The sequence below is a fragment of the Tupaia chinensis genome, unplaced genomic scaffold (genome assembly GCF_000334495.1).
Source record: "Tupaia chinensis unplaced genomic scaffold, TupChi_1.0 Scaffold000270_2, whole genome shotgun sequence".
Taxonomy (NCBI): Eukaryota; Metazoa; Chordata; class Mammalia; order Scandentia; family Tupaiidae; genus Tupaia; species Tupaia belangeri.
In genome coordinates this window covers 4,743,368-4,762,908 of record NW_006159751.1, presented here as the reverse complement: position 1 = coordinate 4,762,908, position 19,541 = coordinate 4,743,368, and the positions used below count along the sequence as shown (strand labels likewise).

Genomic DNA, 19,541 nt, shown 5'->3' with positions numbered 1-19,541 from the left:
ACTAAGAGACCCATGGGATGAGAGATGCTGGGGAACGAGGTGTCTCAGGATATAACTGAGTTAAAGGGATGAACATGGCATGTCTGTTGGAACACAATTGAGGCATTTCTTGTTTAATTAATTCTTGTTGATTAATTCTTATTGGGGGAATATACAAAGTCACAGCCTGTTTGTGAGAATAGCAAGCCACATTGTAAATTAATCTGGCAAAAATCAGAATAGTTAATTCAGCTATAAAAACATTTTCTAAATTATTAATACAGTTACCTATCTTATTAAAATGCATTAAAACTTTTTTTTTGAAATAATCTGGTCATTTTTTGAAAGCTACAGAATATTAATAGATATACAACAAGAGCAAGTAGGGGGACCAGCAGATGGTGTGGTGGTTAAGGTGCTGGACACTCCCACATGGCTGACCACGGTTTGAGACACAGACCTGGTGACTTGCTTTTTCACTTTCTCTCTCTCTCTCTCTCTGGTAAAACTTAAAAAAATAAATAAGTGAATAAATAAATAAAATAAATAATTCTTTTTTAAAAAAAGAGCAAGTAGGAGTTCTCCTTACAACATCTGTGTTGGAAGTGTCTTATGCTGCTTTGCTATTTACTCTCTTGTCACTGAAATACCCTCAGTATATGTCATTTGTAAAGTTTATAGGTTTTACCATTTGTTGCCAGTAATTTTCAGGTTAAAAAAATTTAGCTGGAAATTTTCATCTTTTTCTTCTCAGTTTGACCCACTCACTTAAAACCCATTAACCTGAGGGAACCAGCAGTTAGCGTAATGGCTATGTCGCTGGACTCCCACGTAGTCGACCGCGGTTCGTGTCCCGGACCCGGTGGCTTAAAACTCACGCCGGGCGTGTGTGCGTGCGTGCCCAAGATCCCGAGAGGAGAATGGAGGAGAAGGGATTGCGGCGTGACCATCCCCCCGGGGGGTGATTTCTCGCTTTCTGTCTCTATGTCTCTCTCTGTCTGTCTGGCGAGCACACGCGCCCTATAGTGAAAAAACTCTCCAAATAAATAAATAAATAAATAAAACCCATTAACCTGAGAAAAAATAAATAAAAGGTAACAAGGACCACCAACCTATAGAAGTTTCCTGGTAGCAGAGAAAGAAACCTCACATCTTGCCTGTAGTGAAGAAAAGCTGAATCTCAAAAGCACCCTAAAATTTCATTAGGAATCCACTATAAACTTCAGAAGCAAGAAAAGAATTTTCATAATTTTTATTTGTTTTCTTTTAAGGCTTTTGCCATAGAGCTTGTGCGCTTGCAGGAGACAATTAGAGCAAGAGAGAATGTGAGAAATTATTCCACAGGGAGGTTGTCCACACTTCGATTCCTTCTCCTTCATTTTCTCCCAAAGATTTTGGGCATGTACACACACATGTGCCTGGTGTGATTTTCAAGCCCCTCTCCAAGACTCTGAGATGAACCGTGTGGGAGTCCAGCGCCTTAACCACTACGCCACCTGCTGACCTGGATTTTCAGAGTTTTAATAACCAACAATGTAGCTGATTAGCTCTTCAAATTCTATATTAGTCTTTTATCAAGAGTTCTGCGCAACATCTTTGATATATTGAGATTTTGGTATTGTTACTATTTGTCTCACCCACGTGAGTTTAATTTCTGAAGATTTTTTAAATAATGATTTTCTTTGTATCAGACTGTCATCAAAGTTTATTTGTTGGCAAAACGTATTCCTACAGGCTTGAAAGAATGGTTTAAGTGAAAGTTGATAGAAGTGCTGATTAGCAATTGCTCTGCCAAGAATAAATTTCTCGTGTTGTGTAGTTATCACTTTTGGTCAGCTGTACTGACAGAACTGGGCTAAGATATTTTCCTGTCTGGTAATCAAGGCCACACAGACAAAGCTTAAGGAAGGATGACCCGTGCCTCAGGAAGTTTTGAATCATTGCTATTTATAACCAGTATGCAGTATAACTTGGGATCAGGTCTTTACTCATTTGGTAGGATAAGTTTTGTGCCAAGTTTTACATTTGATGAAGGAAACAGTTTATGGGCCTGAGTAAACCTTCTTTGTGAAAGGAAGGAATGTGACAGTCACTGTAAGTATTTTTGCCAATATGGGTCAAGGGTGTGGTACAGAAATTTAGGAAGTTCAGTCAGTGACAAAATAGATGATTACATTTAAAGCAACTGACAGGTAATGAGTACCTTGGATTGTCTTCAGCATGGTGTATATAGAATAGTAAAGTCGAAATAAGAGTATGTCATGGGCTGTTATTTTCTATCAACATAGGACAGGAGGGGGAAATTAGCTATTGGTGTGTCTCTAGACTAACTGGCTTTTGCTCTAGACATGTACGTAAACTTTTTGGTTATTTGAAATGTACTTCTATATGCATGCTTTTTATAATAATCGATCCTTATTTAATTAAGAGAAGGTTTTATAAAGAAGTTATTTATTGGAAAGTAGTATTGTATACTGCTGTGTGTAATCTTTTATACAACTTCATTCTACATAACTTTAGAAAATTAAATATGGCAGAACATTAAAGCTGACAATTTGAGGGACCATCAGTTAGCATAATGGCTATGTCACTGGAGTCCCATGTAGTCGACCGCTGTTCGAGTCCTGGACCCGGTGGCTTAAACTCATGCCGGGTGCAGGTGCATGCTTGCCCATGATCCTGAGAGGAGAATGGAGGAGAAAGGATTGTGGTGTGGCCATCCCCCCTGGGGGGTGATTTCTCACTTTCTCTCTCTCTGTCTCTCTCTTTCTGGTGAGCGCACATGCCCTATAGTGAAAACCTCTCAAAAAAAAAAAAAAAAAAAAAGAAAGTTGACAATTTGAGAAATACCATAGTGAAACTTTCCTTTTTTACTTTTATTTGCTACAGGATGTGTGCACTCGCTGAAGAGAGATAGGGGTGGGGAAGTGAGAAAGCATCCCCCACAGGGGATAGCCACACTGCAATCCCTTCTCTCTTTTCACCCTTTGGGATCTTCACACACATGGGCCTGTTGTGTTTCTCAAGCCACTGGGTCCAGGACTCAAACCACACAGTCAGCCATGTGGAATCCATCCACTGTAACCACCACATCGCACACTGGCCCCACAAGTGAGGTTTCCTCCATACTGTATCACCCCCTTAGGAGGACTTTTTGGAGTCTAATTACTTAATACACAACACATACATGTTATATATGCCATGTAATTGTAGGTAAGCAGTCAGTGTTTTAATGGAGTTTAAATTAGGAAATTATAATACTATTAATGTACTTTTGTCTCATTTCAATAGGATTATTCAAAATAGAGTTCTTGCCATTTTCAACAAGGATTGATGATCAAAATGATTCTCTTTAAGAAGAGATGTCCAAGTTAAATATGAGAAGAAAATGCTGGAATCAGTTGGATTCTGACAGGTTAAGGAATACAATGTTTCACAGTTACTTGTAATGGAAAATTTGTGAGATTCATCGCTTGTCATGCACCCAACTGGGAACATGGATGTTGGTTTTTCTCGTTCAGCTGTTCAGACACTGTCAAGAAGCCACTGCAAAAACATTAAACAAAAAATTTCTCAGTGGGAAGGAAGGACCAATGGTATATCTAATCCAGATAAGTGGCATGCAAAGGACTTTGGAGTGAGATATAACTTCCGTGGAGAGATTCTTCCTAAGAAAAATCCTGTTGCTGAGGGAAAGCGCAAAAACTCAGACCTAAGCAGTTCTCCAAATGAGGTTCTAGATATAAATGAAGATGCCAAAATCCATGGTCAAAGTGAGGATGAAAGTGAGAAACAGGAGTATGATGATGCACACGTCTTGAAAAATAAATCAGAGTCCCGCAAGGTATGTTCTCAGATCCAACAGATTGAAAGCTGGAAAAAAGTTGTTTTGGACTCAGAGACTTCATTACCTCCAGGAAACTTCTATACCTCACAGTTATTGTGGAAGAAAATAGAAGCACTTCCCCCAGATAAAGTCTTAAATTTGGCTTTAGAACACTGTGACTCTTCAGAAAAAGAACTGGATTTCAGAGTTCTGGATAGTTCATATGGAATAACCAAAAGCTTAGAAAATATTTACTCTGAACCTGAAGGGCAAGAATGTGGTCCTTCTATAAATCCTTTGCCAAAACCTCGTAGGACATTCAGATATTTATCTGAATCTGGTGTTATGCCATATAAAGAAAGAAACTGTGACAGAAAATACTGTGAAAATAATTCTTGTGCAGAATCTTCTTTGGCCTCTTCTCAAGAACCTGAACCAAAGAAATATGGTGGGAAAATCAGAGGGAGATCTAAAAGGTATATTTTTATTCTACAGGTAATGATTTGTAATCCTTACAGGATTGTTGAGCTTCTTTTTACTTTCCAAACCAATTTTCATGTTTCAGTTTAGGTTACAGTCCTTATTTGAACATACAGATGTTGATTAATGTGGAGGGAAAATAAGAGGAGGAAAAAGTATAGGTAATATCCAAGCAAGTCTACTCACAGAAGAACATTAGAAAGCCTTCCAAGTTACAGCTTTAAGAATCTGTAGAGAAGCATTATGTTCTTCCACTTTATTTAAGGAATGCTGGCCTTAGCCCCATTAGTCATTAGGGAGTGAACTTATAAATAAAGGAATGCAGTGAAGAACATGAATGTGGTTGGCCAAAACCCTCCAGTTTTTTGTGCATAGGGCATAAAAACCTAGTTTATTATTCTTAGATCTCTGATAGAAACACCTTTGTAATTTTGCACACAAGTCTTTTACTTACTGATTTCTGTCTACGGTACAAGTTCAAAGAAAATTGGAGTTTTGAAAGCTATAACTTTGAAATATATCTCCTTTTTAAAGGAAATCCTTTGAATTTGAGGATATTCAGCACTTTCGAAATCGGAATTCACAGAAGATTCATGAACTTGGAAGAAATTCTGGTTCGGCACTTTATTACACACATTCTGAAGACAATATCTATGAGGATATCATATGTAGGTGTTCACAACTTTGCAATTATATTTAATGAGTATGTATTTGGTGAAGTTAATTGTAGGATGTTATTTTCTTCCATAATCAAGCATATCTTGCTGTAGGTTTTTTCTTTTACTTTTTTTTTAAGTTTTTTTTTTTCTTGACAGAAAAAAGATGGCACCATCAGAAGGGTCTCATTCTGAGATCTGTTCCTACCCCTCAACCTTTCAGCCAACCAGGATCACTGGCACATGCATGGGCATCCCCAGCATGTACAGTTGACCCAGAATCAAGCTCCAGTATTTTTTTATGGCTTCCAGTATTGCAGAGTGTTGTACTACTCTGCACCACCATGGCTGGGCCTAGATTTTTCTTTTTATTATGAAATCTTTTGAGTATAATTTCTTCTTTTATCTAATTAACTTTATAATTAGTTTAATGGACTGCTCAATTCAGAAGTAGGTGTCTATAGCCTAGTGTTTTGTGAATTCTTTTAGCTTAGATGGATCTTAAGTGGTTTTTGAAGCTTAATGTGTCACTAATCTTGAGACATTCCTACAGCAGTGTAGAATAAGAACACTGAACATAGTGTTTTTCATTTCTTCTGCTAGTTGTGGTTCCTTGTTTCCATTTAATTATGTTTCTCTAAACATTTTTTCTTTTTTTTTTTTTTTAAAGATCCTTCCAAAGAAAACCCTTATGAGGATATTCCAGTGCAGCCTTTACCCATGTGGAGATCCCCTTCAGCATGGAAGCTACCACCCCCTAAAAGTACTTTCAGAGCACCAAAGGTATAACCAGAGAACTAACTGCGGAAAACATTAGAATCAGGCTAATGATCACTACTACGGAAGTGTTAAGATTAACTGAGGCCAAAACTAAGAGGCACTGAAACTAGGTTTATTGCGCTGCTTGGTGTTTTGGCTGGTTTTGTTTTCTTGACAGCGTATAGTTTTTGGTTTAATTTGTTTTATTACTATTGTTTTTGTTGTTGTTTTAGCACTTCAAAAAAAATGAGACTATGAGTGTCTTTAGACAGTCATAAATTTTTCAGTTCATTGTTGACCTCATCATTCACTGTTAGTCTCATGCAATCTGTGGCCTAAATTACCTGCCTGGTTTCTTTTTTTTTTTTTTTTGGAGAGATTTTCACTGTAGGGCGCATGCGCTCGCCAGACAGACAGACAGAGACATAGAGACAGAAAGCGAGAAATCACCCCCCAAGAGGGGATTACCACGCTGCAATCCCTTCTCCTCCATTCTCCTCTCGGGATCTTGGGCACGCACGCACACGCGCCTGGCGTGAGTTTTAAGCCACCGGGTCTGGTACACGAACCGCGGTCGACTACGTGGGAGTCCAGCGACATAGCCATTACGCTAACTGCTGGTTCCCCCTGCCTGGTTTCTGAGAGCATTTGAGACCTATAGAAGCAAAGATTCCCTTGAGTAACTGAAGACTATGAGCTGTTGTTTTCTGGGAATTTGATTACATTGTAGTAGAATTTTGTATTAGAAACTTATTTGCAAGTGCTGCAAAAAATTATGGTACAGTAAAATCATTTGAGATGATTTTAAAGGAAAAACAAGATAAATATTTTTCTGATGTAACCTGGACTTTTTATGAGACCACAGGCATTACATATTATAGATAATCTTAGCCTTACCCTTCTCCTGTTTTAGCTTCCTCCCAAACCTCAGTTCCTTCACCGGAAGACTATGGAACTGAAGAACTCACAAGCTTATTTACGGTCAAAGCTCACAAAGGATACCACTTTGCCTGTCACTTTAACTGAGTGGAAGCTCTTCCGCGCCGGAGAAGTTGCAAACAGGAAAAGGAAAAATCTCCCAAGGGTAAGGACTTCTTTACTACTTTCATTCTTCAACTCAGGTTTTAGTATTTCCATAAATGAGAGTAAATAAACTTTAGATTGAAGTAATTAATATGTTAAAACTAACCTACTGGAATTAGAAGATTTGGAAAGCATCCTTAAATTTAAAATTTTTGCTTATGCAAGTTAAGCGCATGAATGACTTTTGCCAGGGTTTCTTTAAGGATTTGGAAAATTGATAGTAGATGGTGGGCCTCCCTCTCATTGAAAACAGCTGCCTGTTATAGGGAAGTACCAGAATCAAATATAAAAGGGCATTCTATCAAAGGGCTTCAGTGTAGTTCTAACTCACTTGCTTATATAATTGTAAGAGTTCAGTTTTATGCCTGAGTTGACAGATTTCCAGTATATGCCATTAATTTGGGGCAGAATTTTTAATTCAGAGAAAGAAGAAATCCAACTACTACTCAGCAATAGAAATGATCGCAGTCATACTAAATAAATGGCTTTTTCCTCAAAAGAGAAAAGGCAGTAAACTTGTAAATTATCTCAACTACAGCTATTGCAACAAATATGAAGAAATTAAGATTACTTATAGGGTGGTTAAGGAGGATCCTATATGGCCAGCTGTGTAATTGAGTCAGGACTCTGCAGTTTGAGAAACAAGCCAGTCTCGTGTGTGTCTATGTCCAGGATCCCAAAAGGAGGAAGAAATGGAGAAGAGATTGCCTTGTGACCATTCCCCATGGGGGATACTTTTTCTCTTTCCTCTCTGTCTCACTCTGGTGAGTGCACACACCTTCCGGCAAATTTTTAAAAAATATTACTTATTCTCGGGAGACCAGCAGTTGGAGCAATGGCTATGTTGCTGGACTCCCATGTAGTCAACCATGGTTCAAGTCTCAGACCCAGTGGCTTAAACTCACACCAGGTGTGTGTTCATGTGTGCCCAAGATCCCAAGAGGAGAATGGAGGAGAAGGGATTGCAGCGTGGCTATCCCCTCTGGGGGGTGATTTCTAACTTTCTGTATCTCTGTATCTCTGGCGAGCGCATGTGCCCTATAGCAAAAACCTTTCCCCCCACAAAATATTACTTATTCTCAGAGATTTTCTTTTAGGAGAGAGACTTGAGACATAACATGAAAATATTTTTCAATTCTCTATGTTACTTTGTTCTTCTGTTGAATTTTCAGGATTGACAAAATACTATACAGATCCTACGCAGTAATGAAGATCCAGATCATTTAAATATTTCTTTCCTTAATCTCACCTGAATTAGCTATATGTATTAATTTAGCACATAATTTTGGTACCTGCCTTTAACATTAAACAAAAACACAGCTGGTTCTCAGTTTAGTAACTGCTGATTGGTTCTTTGGGAAGTATTCTGTCCTACAGTTACTTCAGTTCTTCTCATCTGTTTCCTGCCCCTTCCTCTTTAGTATGCAAAAAGTTGAAAGTACTAAACTGATCTCCCTTAGTGAAAAAAAAAAATCATTAGCTATTTAGTCCCCTGTGTATGGTGAGGAGTATGTCAAAGTCAGAGGTTTGAAGAATTGCATCCTGCAATAGCTCTCTCCATGCTTAGATGATGGTGGCACAACAGAGCAACTTCCCACATGGCCCAGAAACAACATGTCATGTGTTGACGGGGAAGGATGCAGATACCCAAGGACTGCATCGAAGATGTGGTTCTTGGACTAAACCCTTTAGGATATCCCACGTGCGATACAGATATTTAGGAATTATGGACTGTATCGTTAACTGCGATAGGAGATTTTAGTAGTCTTGATTTCAGTGTTTTATGTACTGCAGATCACCAGTACTCGAAGCTTAGTCTCCTTGTGATTATAAGTACTATGATCCAACTTCCTCTGTTGTGTATTTTCCCAAAGGCTTTTGGAGAAGTGGGGAGAAAGAAAATATGATGACCTCTTGATTGCTGGGTAGGAATAGGCTGTTTACATGTCTAACCACGACTCTTCTTGGATTAAACTCTTTTAGGATATTCCATATGCAGTACAAATTTTGGCTTTAGATTATTTTCAGCAACAACATTCCATAAGTAAAGGAGTTTTCGGGACCAACAGTTGGAATAATGGCTCTGTCGCTGGACTACCATGTAGTCGACTGCAGTTTGAGTCCCAGACCCGGTGGCTTAAACTCATGCGTGCGTGCCCAAGATCCCAAGAGGAGAATGGAGGAGAAAGGATTGCGGTGTGGCCATCCCCCACTGGGGCTGATTTCTCGCTTTCTGTGTCTCTGTCTCTCTGGCAAGTGCACACGCCCTATAGTAAAAAACAAACAAACAAAAAACAAAAAAAAACCTCTCCCCTAAAAAAAAGAAAGAAAGAAAAATAAAAAAAAGAGAAAAGGAGTTTTCATTTATTTTTCCTTTGATGATTCCAGCTGTCCCTGGAAGGGAAACTGCTCACATCGTTTGAAAATCACTGATCTAGTTCCATATGCCTCTTCCCCACCCTTCCTTTCTCTCCCTGCTGTGGAAGCCTGTGTGGGATTGTTTGCTGGTGTACATTTCCTAATGTTTTATATTGTTCATGTCGTGTATACAAGATTATAGTTTTGATTATTCCTTAGGAAGAAATTTTGCAGTGTTTTCTACCACTAGAGGGTAAATGTAATCCCTCTTTCTAGCTCATAGTGGAAATAAAAATTTTTCACTTTATCTCAGATTCATAGAACAGATATTTTTCCTTTACTTTATAATGTTTGAGTATGATTTGCTTATACTTTTCAAACACACATTGGTAATTATACCGTGATGGGTTAATACATTAAAAATAGGTTTCTCATACATCTTTCCTGTATCCCCTGACGACACCGTTCATTTGGGGTTCTTTTCTTTCTTGTAATGATATTCGAGAACATTGGCAGTTTTTCACTTTAGTGGTAGCTACAAAAATCTTTCAGAGAAGGAATTCATCCAAAAATATGGGAATAATCTGCATATTGGAAGCACATGTTTCTCACTTTTTTTTTGCACTGGACTGATTGATTCACTGCTTGTTGATTCCCAGAATTGCTAGAGAAAAAAGGACAAGAAAGAAAGTAACATTTTTTTCAAGCAGTTTTGTTGGTTGTCATGTAGTATTTTTAACTATTGTAATTCTCGGCATTAAATTAAATCAGGATTAATACTTTAAAAATTTGGAATTTTAAGACAAAAGAAAAATATACATAAAAATAAAAATCAATTCCTCCTTTTAAAAGTTGATCAGGGGACCAGCAGTTAGCATAATGGCTATGTCGCTGAACTCCCATGTAGTCAACCTCAGTTGGTGACTTAAACTCACGCTGGGCACATGTGCGTGCCCAAGATTCCGAGAGGAGAATGGAGGAGAAGGGATTGTGGTGTGGCCATCCCTGCTGGGGGATGATTTCTCGCTTTCTGTCTCTCTCTTTCTGTGAGCGCATGCGCCCTATAGCAAAAAAAAAAAAAAAAAAAAAAAAAGTTGATCAGTACTGGAACCAGGCGTTGGGTGAAATGACCAGCAGTTGGTGTAATGGCTATGTTACTGGACTCCCATATAGCCGACTGAGGTTTGAGTCCCGGACCCTGTGGCTTAAGCTCAACACCGGGGGCATGTGTGTGCATGCCCAAGATCCCGAGAGGAGAATGAAGGAGAGGGGATTGTGGAGTGGCCATGCTCCCTGGGGGGGTGATTTCTCGCTTTCTGTCTCTCTGTCTGTCTCTGTCTTTCTGGTGAGCGCATACGCCCTCTAGCAAAAACCTCTCAAAAAAAAAAAAAAAAAAGTTGATCAGCATTAACTCTTTTCTTTTTGACCCCAGTCTGTGTTTTCCATCTCTCTGTGTCTCTCTCTCAGCCTCTCTCTCTCATACACACACCTCCCAGCAGCAAAGAAATCATTCTAATGAGTAATGCAAATAGAGAGAAGCAGTTCTATAATAATTAAAAAAAAAAATGGTCTGGGTTCTACTCCCTTGAGGTATATATAGACTGGTAAACAAAAGAGAAAAAAAATAGCTTTAGTTCTTCAGTATATTCGAGAATCTCCTATTTAATAACATATTTCTAAATTAAATTATAATGCTGGTACTCCCAATAGCAGAGAGATAGAGTATTCCCTTTGACAAAAGCTTTCTAATAGTGGTTGTCTCCTCTAGGGAGAATTCCTGGGATCAGAAATAACTAAGCCTCATCTTGCCTTTCAAGTGATTGAGTGTTCCACTTCCTACTTGGGCAAACAAAAACCTGAATATAATAATAAAGGCTTGGTCCCTGTAAGGAATACAGTACACATATTTTCTGCACATTGTGACATGGAGTGACAAGGCTCTCTAAGAGTGTGCTGGGTTCATCTGAAAATAAGATAATCTTTCTCAATATTATATGGTCTTAGTACTATTATAGAACAAAATTCTTTTTTTTTTTTTTGAGAGGCTTTTGCTATAGGGTACGTGCACTCACTAGAAAGACAGAGAGACAGAGAGACAGAAAGCAGGAAATCACCCCCACCAGGGGAGATGGCCATACTGCAATCCCTTATCCTCCATTATCTTCTCGGGATCTTGGGCATGCACACACACGCACCTTAAGCCACTGGATCCGGGACTTGAACCATGTTTGACTACATGGTAGTCCAGTGACATAGCCATTACACCAACTGCTGGCCCCAAACAGAATTCTTATCTAACTGAAGATCATCATTTAAGGGGCCAGTAGATAATGTAGTAATTATGTTGCTGGACTCCCACATGGCCAACCACAGTTTGAGTCCTGGACCTGGTGGCTTGAAACTCACACTGGTCATGTGTGCATACATGCCTAAGATCCCAGGAGGAGAATGGAGAAGAAGGAATTGTGGCATGGCCATACCCTTGGAGGCAATTTCTCACTTTTCCTCTCACTGTCTCTGACTCTCTGGCAAGTGCACGTACCCTAAGGCAAAGATCTCTTTTTTTAAAAAGAGATCATCATTGGGACCAGCAGGTGGCATTGTGGTTAAGGGGCTGAACACTCCCACATGGCCTACCAGGGTTTGAGTCCCTGAGCTGGTGACTTGCTTTCTCACTTTCCCTCCCTCCCTCTCTTTCTCTCTCTCTTTCTGTGATCAAATTAAAATAAAATGAATAAATAAAATCAAATAAATAATTCTTAAAAAATATAATTTTAGATTCAAAAATTTTAAATGTAACAGTTTTTATTTATAAAAATACATCCTTTATCTGAGTGAAATTCACTATGAAACGTGAGTTTTGAGTTTGAACTTCTATTTTTTCTGGTCTATTTTCAGCTTGTATTGAAAATAGATGACATATTTGAATCTAAGAGAGGGAAGAAGAGGGTAAAGTTACACCCTTACACTGGAAAAGAAGCACCTCCTTCAAAAGGTAAGAATTGTATTCTGGGGCCAACTGGTTATGTGGTGGTTAAGGCAGCTAGATCCCACATGGCCAACTTTGCAGTTCTAGTCCCAGACCCAGTGGCTTGAAATACATGGTGGGCACGTATGGGTGTGTGCCCAAAATCCTGAAAGGAGAGATGAAGAAAGAATGGCCATCCCCATGGAGAGTGATTTCTCAGTCCCCTCCCCTTCTCTCTTTCTCTCTTCGGTGAGCATATATGCAAAAAAAAAAAAAAAAAACAGTTATAAACAAGTGAGACTAATTTTCACTAGCAGATTGAATCATCATTTTGTAGTACTACTTTGATATAATTATTTAACAATATAGACTCACAGTGGATAAATGAAAACATTGAGTAGGTATAGACTGAAAGTAAGTGGTACAACTTGTAATCATTTAATAAGCTTTATCCTCAAGATGACTAGATAAAACTTACATTGTCTTAATTAAGAAACTTTCCACACTCAGAGGGCTGGATGGTGGGGCAGTGGTAAAATACACACTCTATTAGACTGACCCATGTGGGAAGGTTTCAGGTTTACGTTTGGGCACCTCCCTGAGTACACCTGGCACATATGTGCCCACAGTTCGGAGCTGGCAAAGGTTAGGATTAGATCATGACATCAAGACCTTGTTGGGGGCCAGCAGGTGGCATGGTGATTAAAGGCACTGGACTTCCACCTGCTGACAATAGTTTGAATCTCAGACCTGGCGATTTGTTTTCTCACTTTCCCTGTCCGTCTGTCTCTGATAAAGTTAAAAAAAAGAAAAGTTGTAATAATGATAAATAAAGTCAAATAAATAATTCTTAAAAACAAAAAGACCTTGTTGGAAGGGTACTGTCTCTGCCTCTGTCTTTTTCTCATTCTCTCACTCGAAGAGGGAAATAAACTTTAAAAAAAAAAAAAGGAAACTTTCAGCATTCGTTATGAATTACTAGAATTGTCTTCAGAATGCATATGAGACTCTTAGTTTGGTTGTCTGGCAAAAAATATGTAGAATTTAGCGATTTTTGTTTATAAGATTCATGAGTAATAAAAAAGCCAAGTCATACCAGAGGAGAATATATCTAATTTTTTGCAGACTTCCAAAGACAGAAAATTTTCATTACCTCTTTCAAACCTAACAACTATATTCAAACAACTTACTGTCTAAAAATAAATTCTTCGGTGATACAACTTAAGATTTTTTTCACTCTGTGATGATTAAAATCAGTTGACCTTCCTTTTTGTTAGTTTTCATATTCTCAAAGGCAGTTATTAAAACGTGTCTCAGTCTTCTCTGGGGAAGATACTTCTAGTTATCATTTTTTTTCTCTTTCTTCTTCCATAAACTGAAGAGAGACAGAGTGACAGGCACCCGAAGGGGTCCTCTCACAGTTGAGCCAGCTTTAGATTACGGGCATGCATGTGCCCAGCATAGTCAAGGAGATCTCCAGAAGTGAACTCAAGACCTTCTCATGTGGGTCAGCTCACAGAGAGTTATGTTACTACTGAGCTCTGTCTAGCCTCTGTTACTATTATTAGCAATAGCTACCATTTATTGAAGGAAGTAATCATTTCTTTATATACTTCATCTCATACATAACACATGACTATACTAGGAAGTGAGGACTCTTTCAATTTTACAGATGAAGAAGCTAAACCAGAGCAGGAAGCATAGACTGAGTCCAGGAACATGGCTTCACAAAATCATACTCTTTTCTGTCACCAGTGGTAGTTTTTCTCAGATTTTTAGCAGTTTAATTGTTTTGTCCCCGTGCTTCCTTATCCTCAACAAGGATATTGTTGGAGGTTTTTTATCTGCATACTTCAGAACTAGGTAAAGAAAATAAAAATGGATGTGAAATTCTGTACTGTATATTTTCTGACATTATTATTAATTCTCTACGTAACCCTGTGTTTTAGTCTATTTTAGTATTGCTATCAGAGATACCCAAGACTGGGTGATTTACAAAGAATCATGGATTTATTGTGAAGTCCAAAGGTATAAACCTAACATCAGGCTGGCCTACAACATGGCCAGAAGAAGCATACAGGATGACAGGCATGGGGGTGGGGGGGGAAGAGAATCTTCTGACAGCTTTTATTTTGTAATAGCCAGCTCTCAAGAACTAACCTCTTTTCATGAGAGCTAGGACTGACTGGGCTTCAGGAGACATCACTGATCTATTCATGAGACCGTTGCCTCCATGATGCAAATCACTGAGTCCATTTACGCCCACTAGGCCTCACCAGCTCTCATTGTCTAATTCTGACACTTGAAACTTTGAGGGACAAGCCATAATTCTTTGTGTGGCAGATGTTATTGTGACTCTTTCATAAATAAGGAAATAAAGTATAAATTGCAAATTATACAAAATAGGAAGACACTGGGGCCAGGACACGTGCTTGTAAAACTTCATTTTCCCAGATTGGCAGCAGTCCAGTGATAACTACTCTCCAGTTACTCTACTCTAACTAGGTTATTACCAATCCCTTATTTTATTTGTATGCTTTTGTGTCTTATGGATTTGGAACATTTTAGTAAGTTTTGCTCTAAAACCACTTTTTTATTTTTGTTGGAGGGGGAGGAGACCAGCCAGTGGCATGGTGGTTAAGATGGCTGGATCTCACATGGCCCAATGCATGATTCAAGTCCCAGACCCGATGACTTGAAAAACACACCCAGCGAATGTAGGTGCATGCCCAAAATTCCAAGAAGAGAATGAGAAAGGGGCCATTCCCCCTCAGGAGTCATTTCTTTCTCTCTCCAGTAAATGCACACACCCTATAGCAATTTTTAAAAAATAAAATAAAACAAAGGTTTTTATTTATTTTTCTATGAGAGACAAATGAAACAGGCACCCCCAACAGGGTCCTCATGCATTCCTCATTTCCCCACCCCATTTCAGCTGCTCCCATGTGTACCTGGGATGTTGAAGAAAGTACTAGGATATGAACTTGACCTTTCCCTTGAGGATCTAGCAGTATCACCACTTTGCCACCATCTGGCCTCTCTGAGATGATTTTTTGAAGAGCTAAATCTTTTTCTGTTTTTTTTTTTAAACCACCATTGTTAAAAACAAACAAACAAAAAATTAATCAATAGCCTAAATTGCCAACTTCTAGCACCACCACCAAAAAAATGGAGCTGTCCCTATATTGTAACCCTTCCCTAAAAGTTTGTTTTTCTTTTGCATGATTCAAAGAAAATTGCATTTTTCTATCCTCAGTGACGAACTCTCCTGTTAAATAGAAGAATTTCACACCCAGGAATCTCCTGGCTCCATCATCACAGTGCTCAGATTTTCCTTTTTCTCCTTAAGCTTTTGTGTGTGTGTATCAACAATACCTAGTAGAGTGAGACAGTGAGACAGTCAGTGCATGCTAAAGTTGACTGAGTGTATCCCAACTTAAAACATTTCTTAACTTTCAGTTTTCGGATGTTACAAAATGACTTTTTCAACTCTGTCATTATAATTCTGTGTATTGAAGTCACATATTAAAAAAGGAAGACAATCTAGTACATTTTTGATCCCTACAGAGTCTTGTTAGATTTCCTTATTGGTTTATAATCCCTTTAGCCTTCACTCAGTGTCTTGGAATGTAGGTCATCAAAACCCGTAGGTGTGACTATAGTAAAATCACTTAAATGATCTTTTGTAAGGTCTTTTCCAGTTGCTCTTTTTCTTTTCTTTTCTTTTTTTTTCTTTTAGTTTTTTAGTTTTTATCATGTGGTATGTGTGCTCACCAGAGAGGAGAGAGACAGAGATGCAGAGAGGGGAAGTGAGAAATCAGCCCCTAGAAGGGATGGCTATGCTGCAGTCCCTTCTCCATTCTTGTCTTGGTATTTGGGGCAGGTATGAACACATGCCCAGCAAGATTTTCAAGGCTCCAGGTCCAGAACTCAAACCATGCTTGGCCATATGGGAGTCTAGTGCCTTAACCACCATGCCTCCTGCTGGTCCCACTCTTTTTACCTTCCCCCTTTCTTTTCTTTCTTGTCAACCACCTTATAATCTCCTAAGAGGGACCTGATGCTAAGGATACAGATGAGACTCAGAGCCCATCTTTATATCCCCACTATGCTTTTTGTTATGGTGACTTATTTGAGGTTAGAAAACCTGTATATGAGGGGACTTCAAAAAGTTCATGAAGGGGCAGGACCAGCAGTTGGCATAATGGCTATGTTGCTGAACTCCCACATAGTCAACTGTGGTTCGAGTCCCGGACTCAGTGGCTTAAACTCACTCACGCTGGGCTCATGTGCGTGTGTGCCCATCTCCTCTTGAGAATGTAGGAGAAGGGATTGCGCTGTGGCCATCCCCCCTGGTGGGATGGTGATTTTTCACTTTCTCTCTCAATGCCTGTCTCCTGCAACTGTATGAGCCCTACAGCAAAAAAAAAAAAAAAAAAGGAAAGAAAAGAAAGAAAGAAATCTTTTTAAAAAGTTTAATTCACTAATGTACTTCAGAGTTCTTTCAGTATCATCATGTAGAGATCCACATAGTTATACTGTATATTGATTAAAAATAATTTTATTTAGTGTCAAAATAAACTTGTACTTTACTTCCATTTTCCATAAGCCATTTATTCATGGTGTGTGTGTGTGTTTGTATCTTCAAACAATGCTTCAGTATGCATCCTTTCACTTAGATTTTTGTATATTTATAAGAATATATCTGGGACGGGAACCAGCAGTTAGCATAATGGCTATGTTGCTGGACTCCCACGTAGTAGACCACAGTTCATGTCCCAGACCCGGTGGCTTAAAACTCATGCTGGGCGCGTGTGCGTGCATGCCCAAGATCCCGAGAGGAGAATGGAGGAGAAGGGATTGCGGCGTGACCATCCCCCCTGGAGGGGTGATTTCTCACTTTCTGTCTCTCTGTCTCTGTCTGTCTGGCGAGCACATGCGCCTTATAGCGAAAACCTCTCCAAAAAAAAAAAAGCATTTATCTGGGACCAGCTGCATTATGGTTAGGGCAGCTGTATCCTACATAGCTGACTAAAATTTGAGTCCCAGACCTGACAGCCATTAGAAGACATGTGTGTGTGCATGCCCAAAATCCAAAAAAAAAAAAAAAAAGGTGAAACAGAGGATAAGTTGTGATGTAACCATCTCTTATGGGGAGTAGAGTGCTTCCTCATTTCCCTCTGTCTCTTTTTCTGTCTCCAGCAAGCACATCTGCTCTTTGGCAAATTAAAAATACACACACACATACTTGTAGAATAAGTTCTTAGCAGTAGACTTAAAGAATATGTGGATTTACGTTCCAAGCTGTAGACCTGAAGAATACGTGGCATGGTGGTTAAGGTGCTGGACACTCCCACATGGCCGACCACAATTTAAGTCTTTTTTTTTTTTGAAGGTTTTTGCTATAGGGCACGTGCACTCGCCAGCCAGACAGAGAAAGACATAGAGACAGAAATCACCCCCCAGGGGGGATGGTCACGCCACAGTCCCTTCTCCATTCTCCTCTTGGGACCTTGGGCACGCACGCACACACGCCTGGCGTGAGTTTTAAGCCACCGGGTCGGGACGCAAACCACAGTCGACTACGTGGGAGTCCAGCGACATAGCCATTACGCTAACTGCTGGTTCCCCACAGTTTAAGTCTTGAACCTCGTGACTTGCTTTCTTGCTTTCCTGCTCTCTCTCTTCCTCTCTTTGTCTCTGTGTGTGTCTCTCTCTCTGGTCAAATAAAAATGAATGAATGAATAAATAAAATTAAATAATTCTTTAAAATAAAAAAAGAATATACGGATTTAAAATTTTTTATAGCTGCTGCCAGTTGTCCCCAAAACAGATTGTAACAGTTTATGTTAGTACAGATATAATTTGATAATGCCTTTTTCATGTAATCTTTACTAATATTGTGTTTTACTAAAGCTTTCTGTTTTTTTTTTGTTGTTGTTGTTTTGCCGATATCACGTTTGAAAATTTGTATCTTGGGCCCAGTCTGGCATGGTGTTTAGGCAGCTGATTCCCACATGGCCAACTGCATGCCTCAAGTCCTGGACTCTGTGGCTTGAGAAACACACTATAGGCACATGTGCATGTGTGTGTGCCCAAAATCCCAAGAGGAGAAATAGAAAAAAAGGAATTGCAGTGTGACCTTTCCCTATGGGGGTTGCTTTCTATCTGTCGCTCATTCTCTCTCCCATTCTCTCTCTCTCTCTCTCTCTCTCTGGTGAGCACATGTATCCTCTGACAAAACAAAAAAAAGTTGTATCTTATTTATGGTTTTAATTTCTATTTCTTTCACTATGAATTTTAGTAATTGTTTATCAACAATTTATAAATCATTTTCTATGAATTGCTTATTCCTAACTGATAGTCCTTTTTCTGTTGTGTATTTTTCTTCTTGATTCATTACAGCTATTTAAATGTTAAGAAACTTGGGGACCAGCAGGTGGTGTGGTGGTTAGGGCTCTGGACATAGCCGACCACTGTTCAAGTCGTGGGCCTAGTTTTATTTCTTGCTATCCTCCCCGCCAGTGTCTCTCTCTTTCTCTCTAGTTTAATGAAAATAAATGAATTACTAAATAAAATAAATAGTACTTTAAAAAGTAAATAAATGTTAAGAAATTTAACCTCGTATTTGTAATGTGTTTACAATTATTAGGTTGTTGAGAAAGTCATGACATATTTTTCTGTGCAAAAATGCATCATGATGTTCCTGATGACCCTATATTTTCTCAGTTTATTGTCCATCTTTTTTTTTTCCCCAATTGCCAGAGGGCACATGCACTCACCAGAGACAGAGAAAAAAAGGGAAAAAGTGCCCCCCAATGGGGTGTGGTCACACTATAGCTCCTTCTCTTCCAATTTTCCCTCTTGCCAGAATTTTGGACACACATATATGCCTGGTGTGTGTATTCGAACTATGGTTGGCCTTGAAGGATATGGCACTATTAATGGATATGCTATGGGACTAACCCAATTGTTCACCTTTTGCATTTACTAATAATTTTTTAATAAGAAATTTTAGGGGCCAGCAGGTGGCATGGTGGTTAAGGGACTGGACTCCCACATGGCTGACCATGGTTCGAGTTCCAAACCTGGCAGCTTGAAAATCACACTGGGCATGAGTGCTTGCATGTCCAAAATCACAGGCGAAGAATGGAGAAGGGATTGTGGTGTAGCCATCTCCTCCAGAAGGTGATTTCTCACTTTCTGTCTCATTGTCTCTTTCTTTGTCTCTCTGGCAAGTGCACACGCCCTTTGGCAAAGCCTTAAAAAAAAAATTTATAATTGTGTATAATCTAATTTGCGTTTATTTTCATCTTCTTGGTCTTATTTTAACAAATATTTTTAAAAGATTTTCTTGGGGTTGGCAGGTGGTATGGTGATTAGGTTCTGGATTCCCACATGGCTGACTGTGGTTCAAAGTCCTGGACCTGGC

General features: G+C 39.1%; 1 protein-coding gene across 1 annotated transcript in view; it reads left to right on the top strand.

Annotated features, from left to right (window-relative positions):
- Positions 1-1,961: 1,961 nt before the first annotated feature.
- Positions 1,962-19,541, top strand: part of DENND2C (DENN domain containing 2C) — a 50,925-nt gene continuing 33,345 nt past the window's right edge. Inside the window, exons 1-6 of the mRNA XM_014588246.2 lie at positions 1,962-2,073; positions 3,271-4,281; positions 4,820-4,953; positions 5,612-5,724; positions 6,614-6,784; positions 12,040-12,136. Coding sequence (XP_014443732.1) covers positions 3,458-4,281; positions 4,820-4,953; positions 5,612-5,724; positions 6,614-6,784; positions 12,040-12,136 — 1,339 coding nt within the window. The 5' untranslated portion in view covers positions 1,962-2,073; positions 3,271-3,457. The remainder of the gene's footprint in view (positions 2,074-3,270; positions 4,282-4,819; positions 4,954-5,611; positions 5,725-6,613; positions 6,785-12,039; positions 12,137-19,541) is intronic.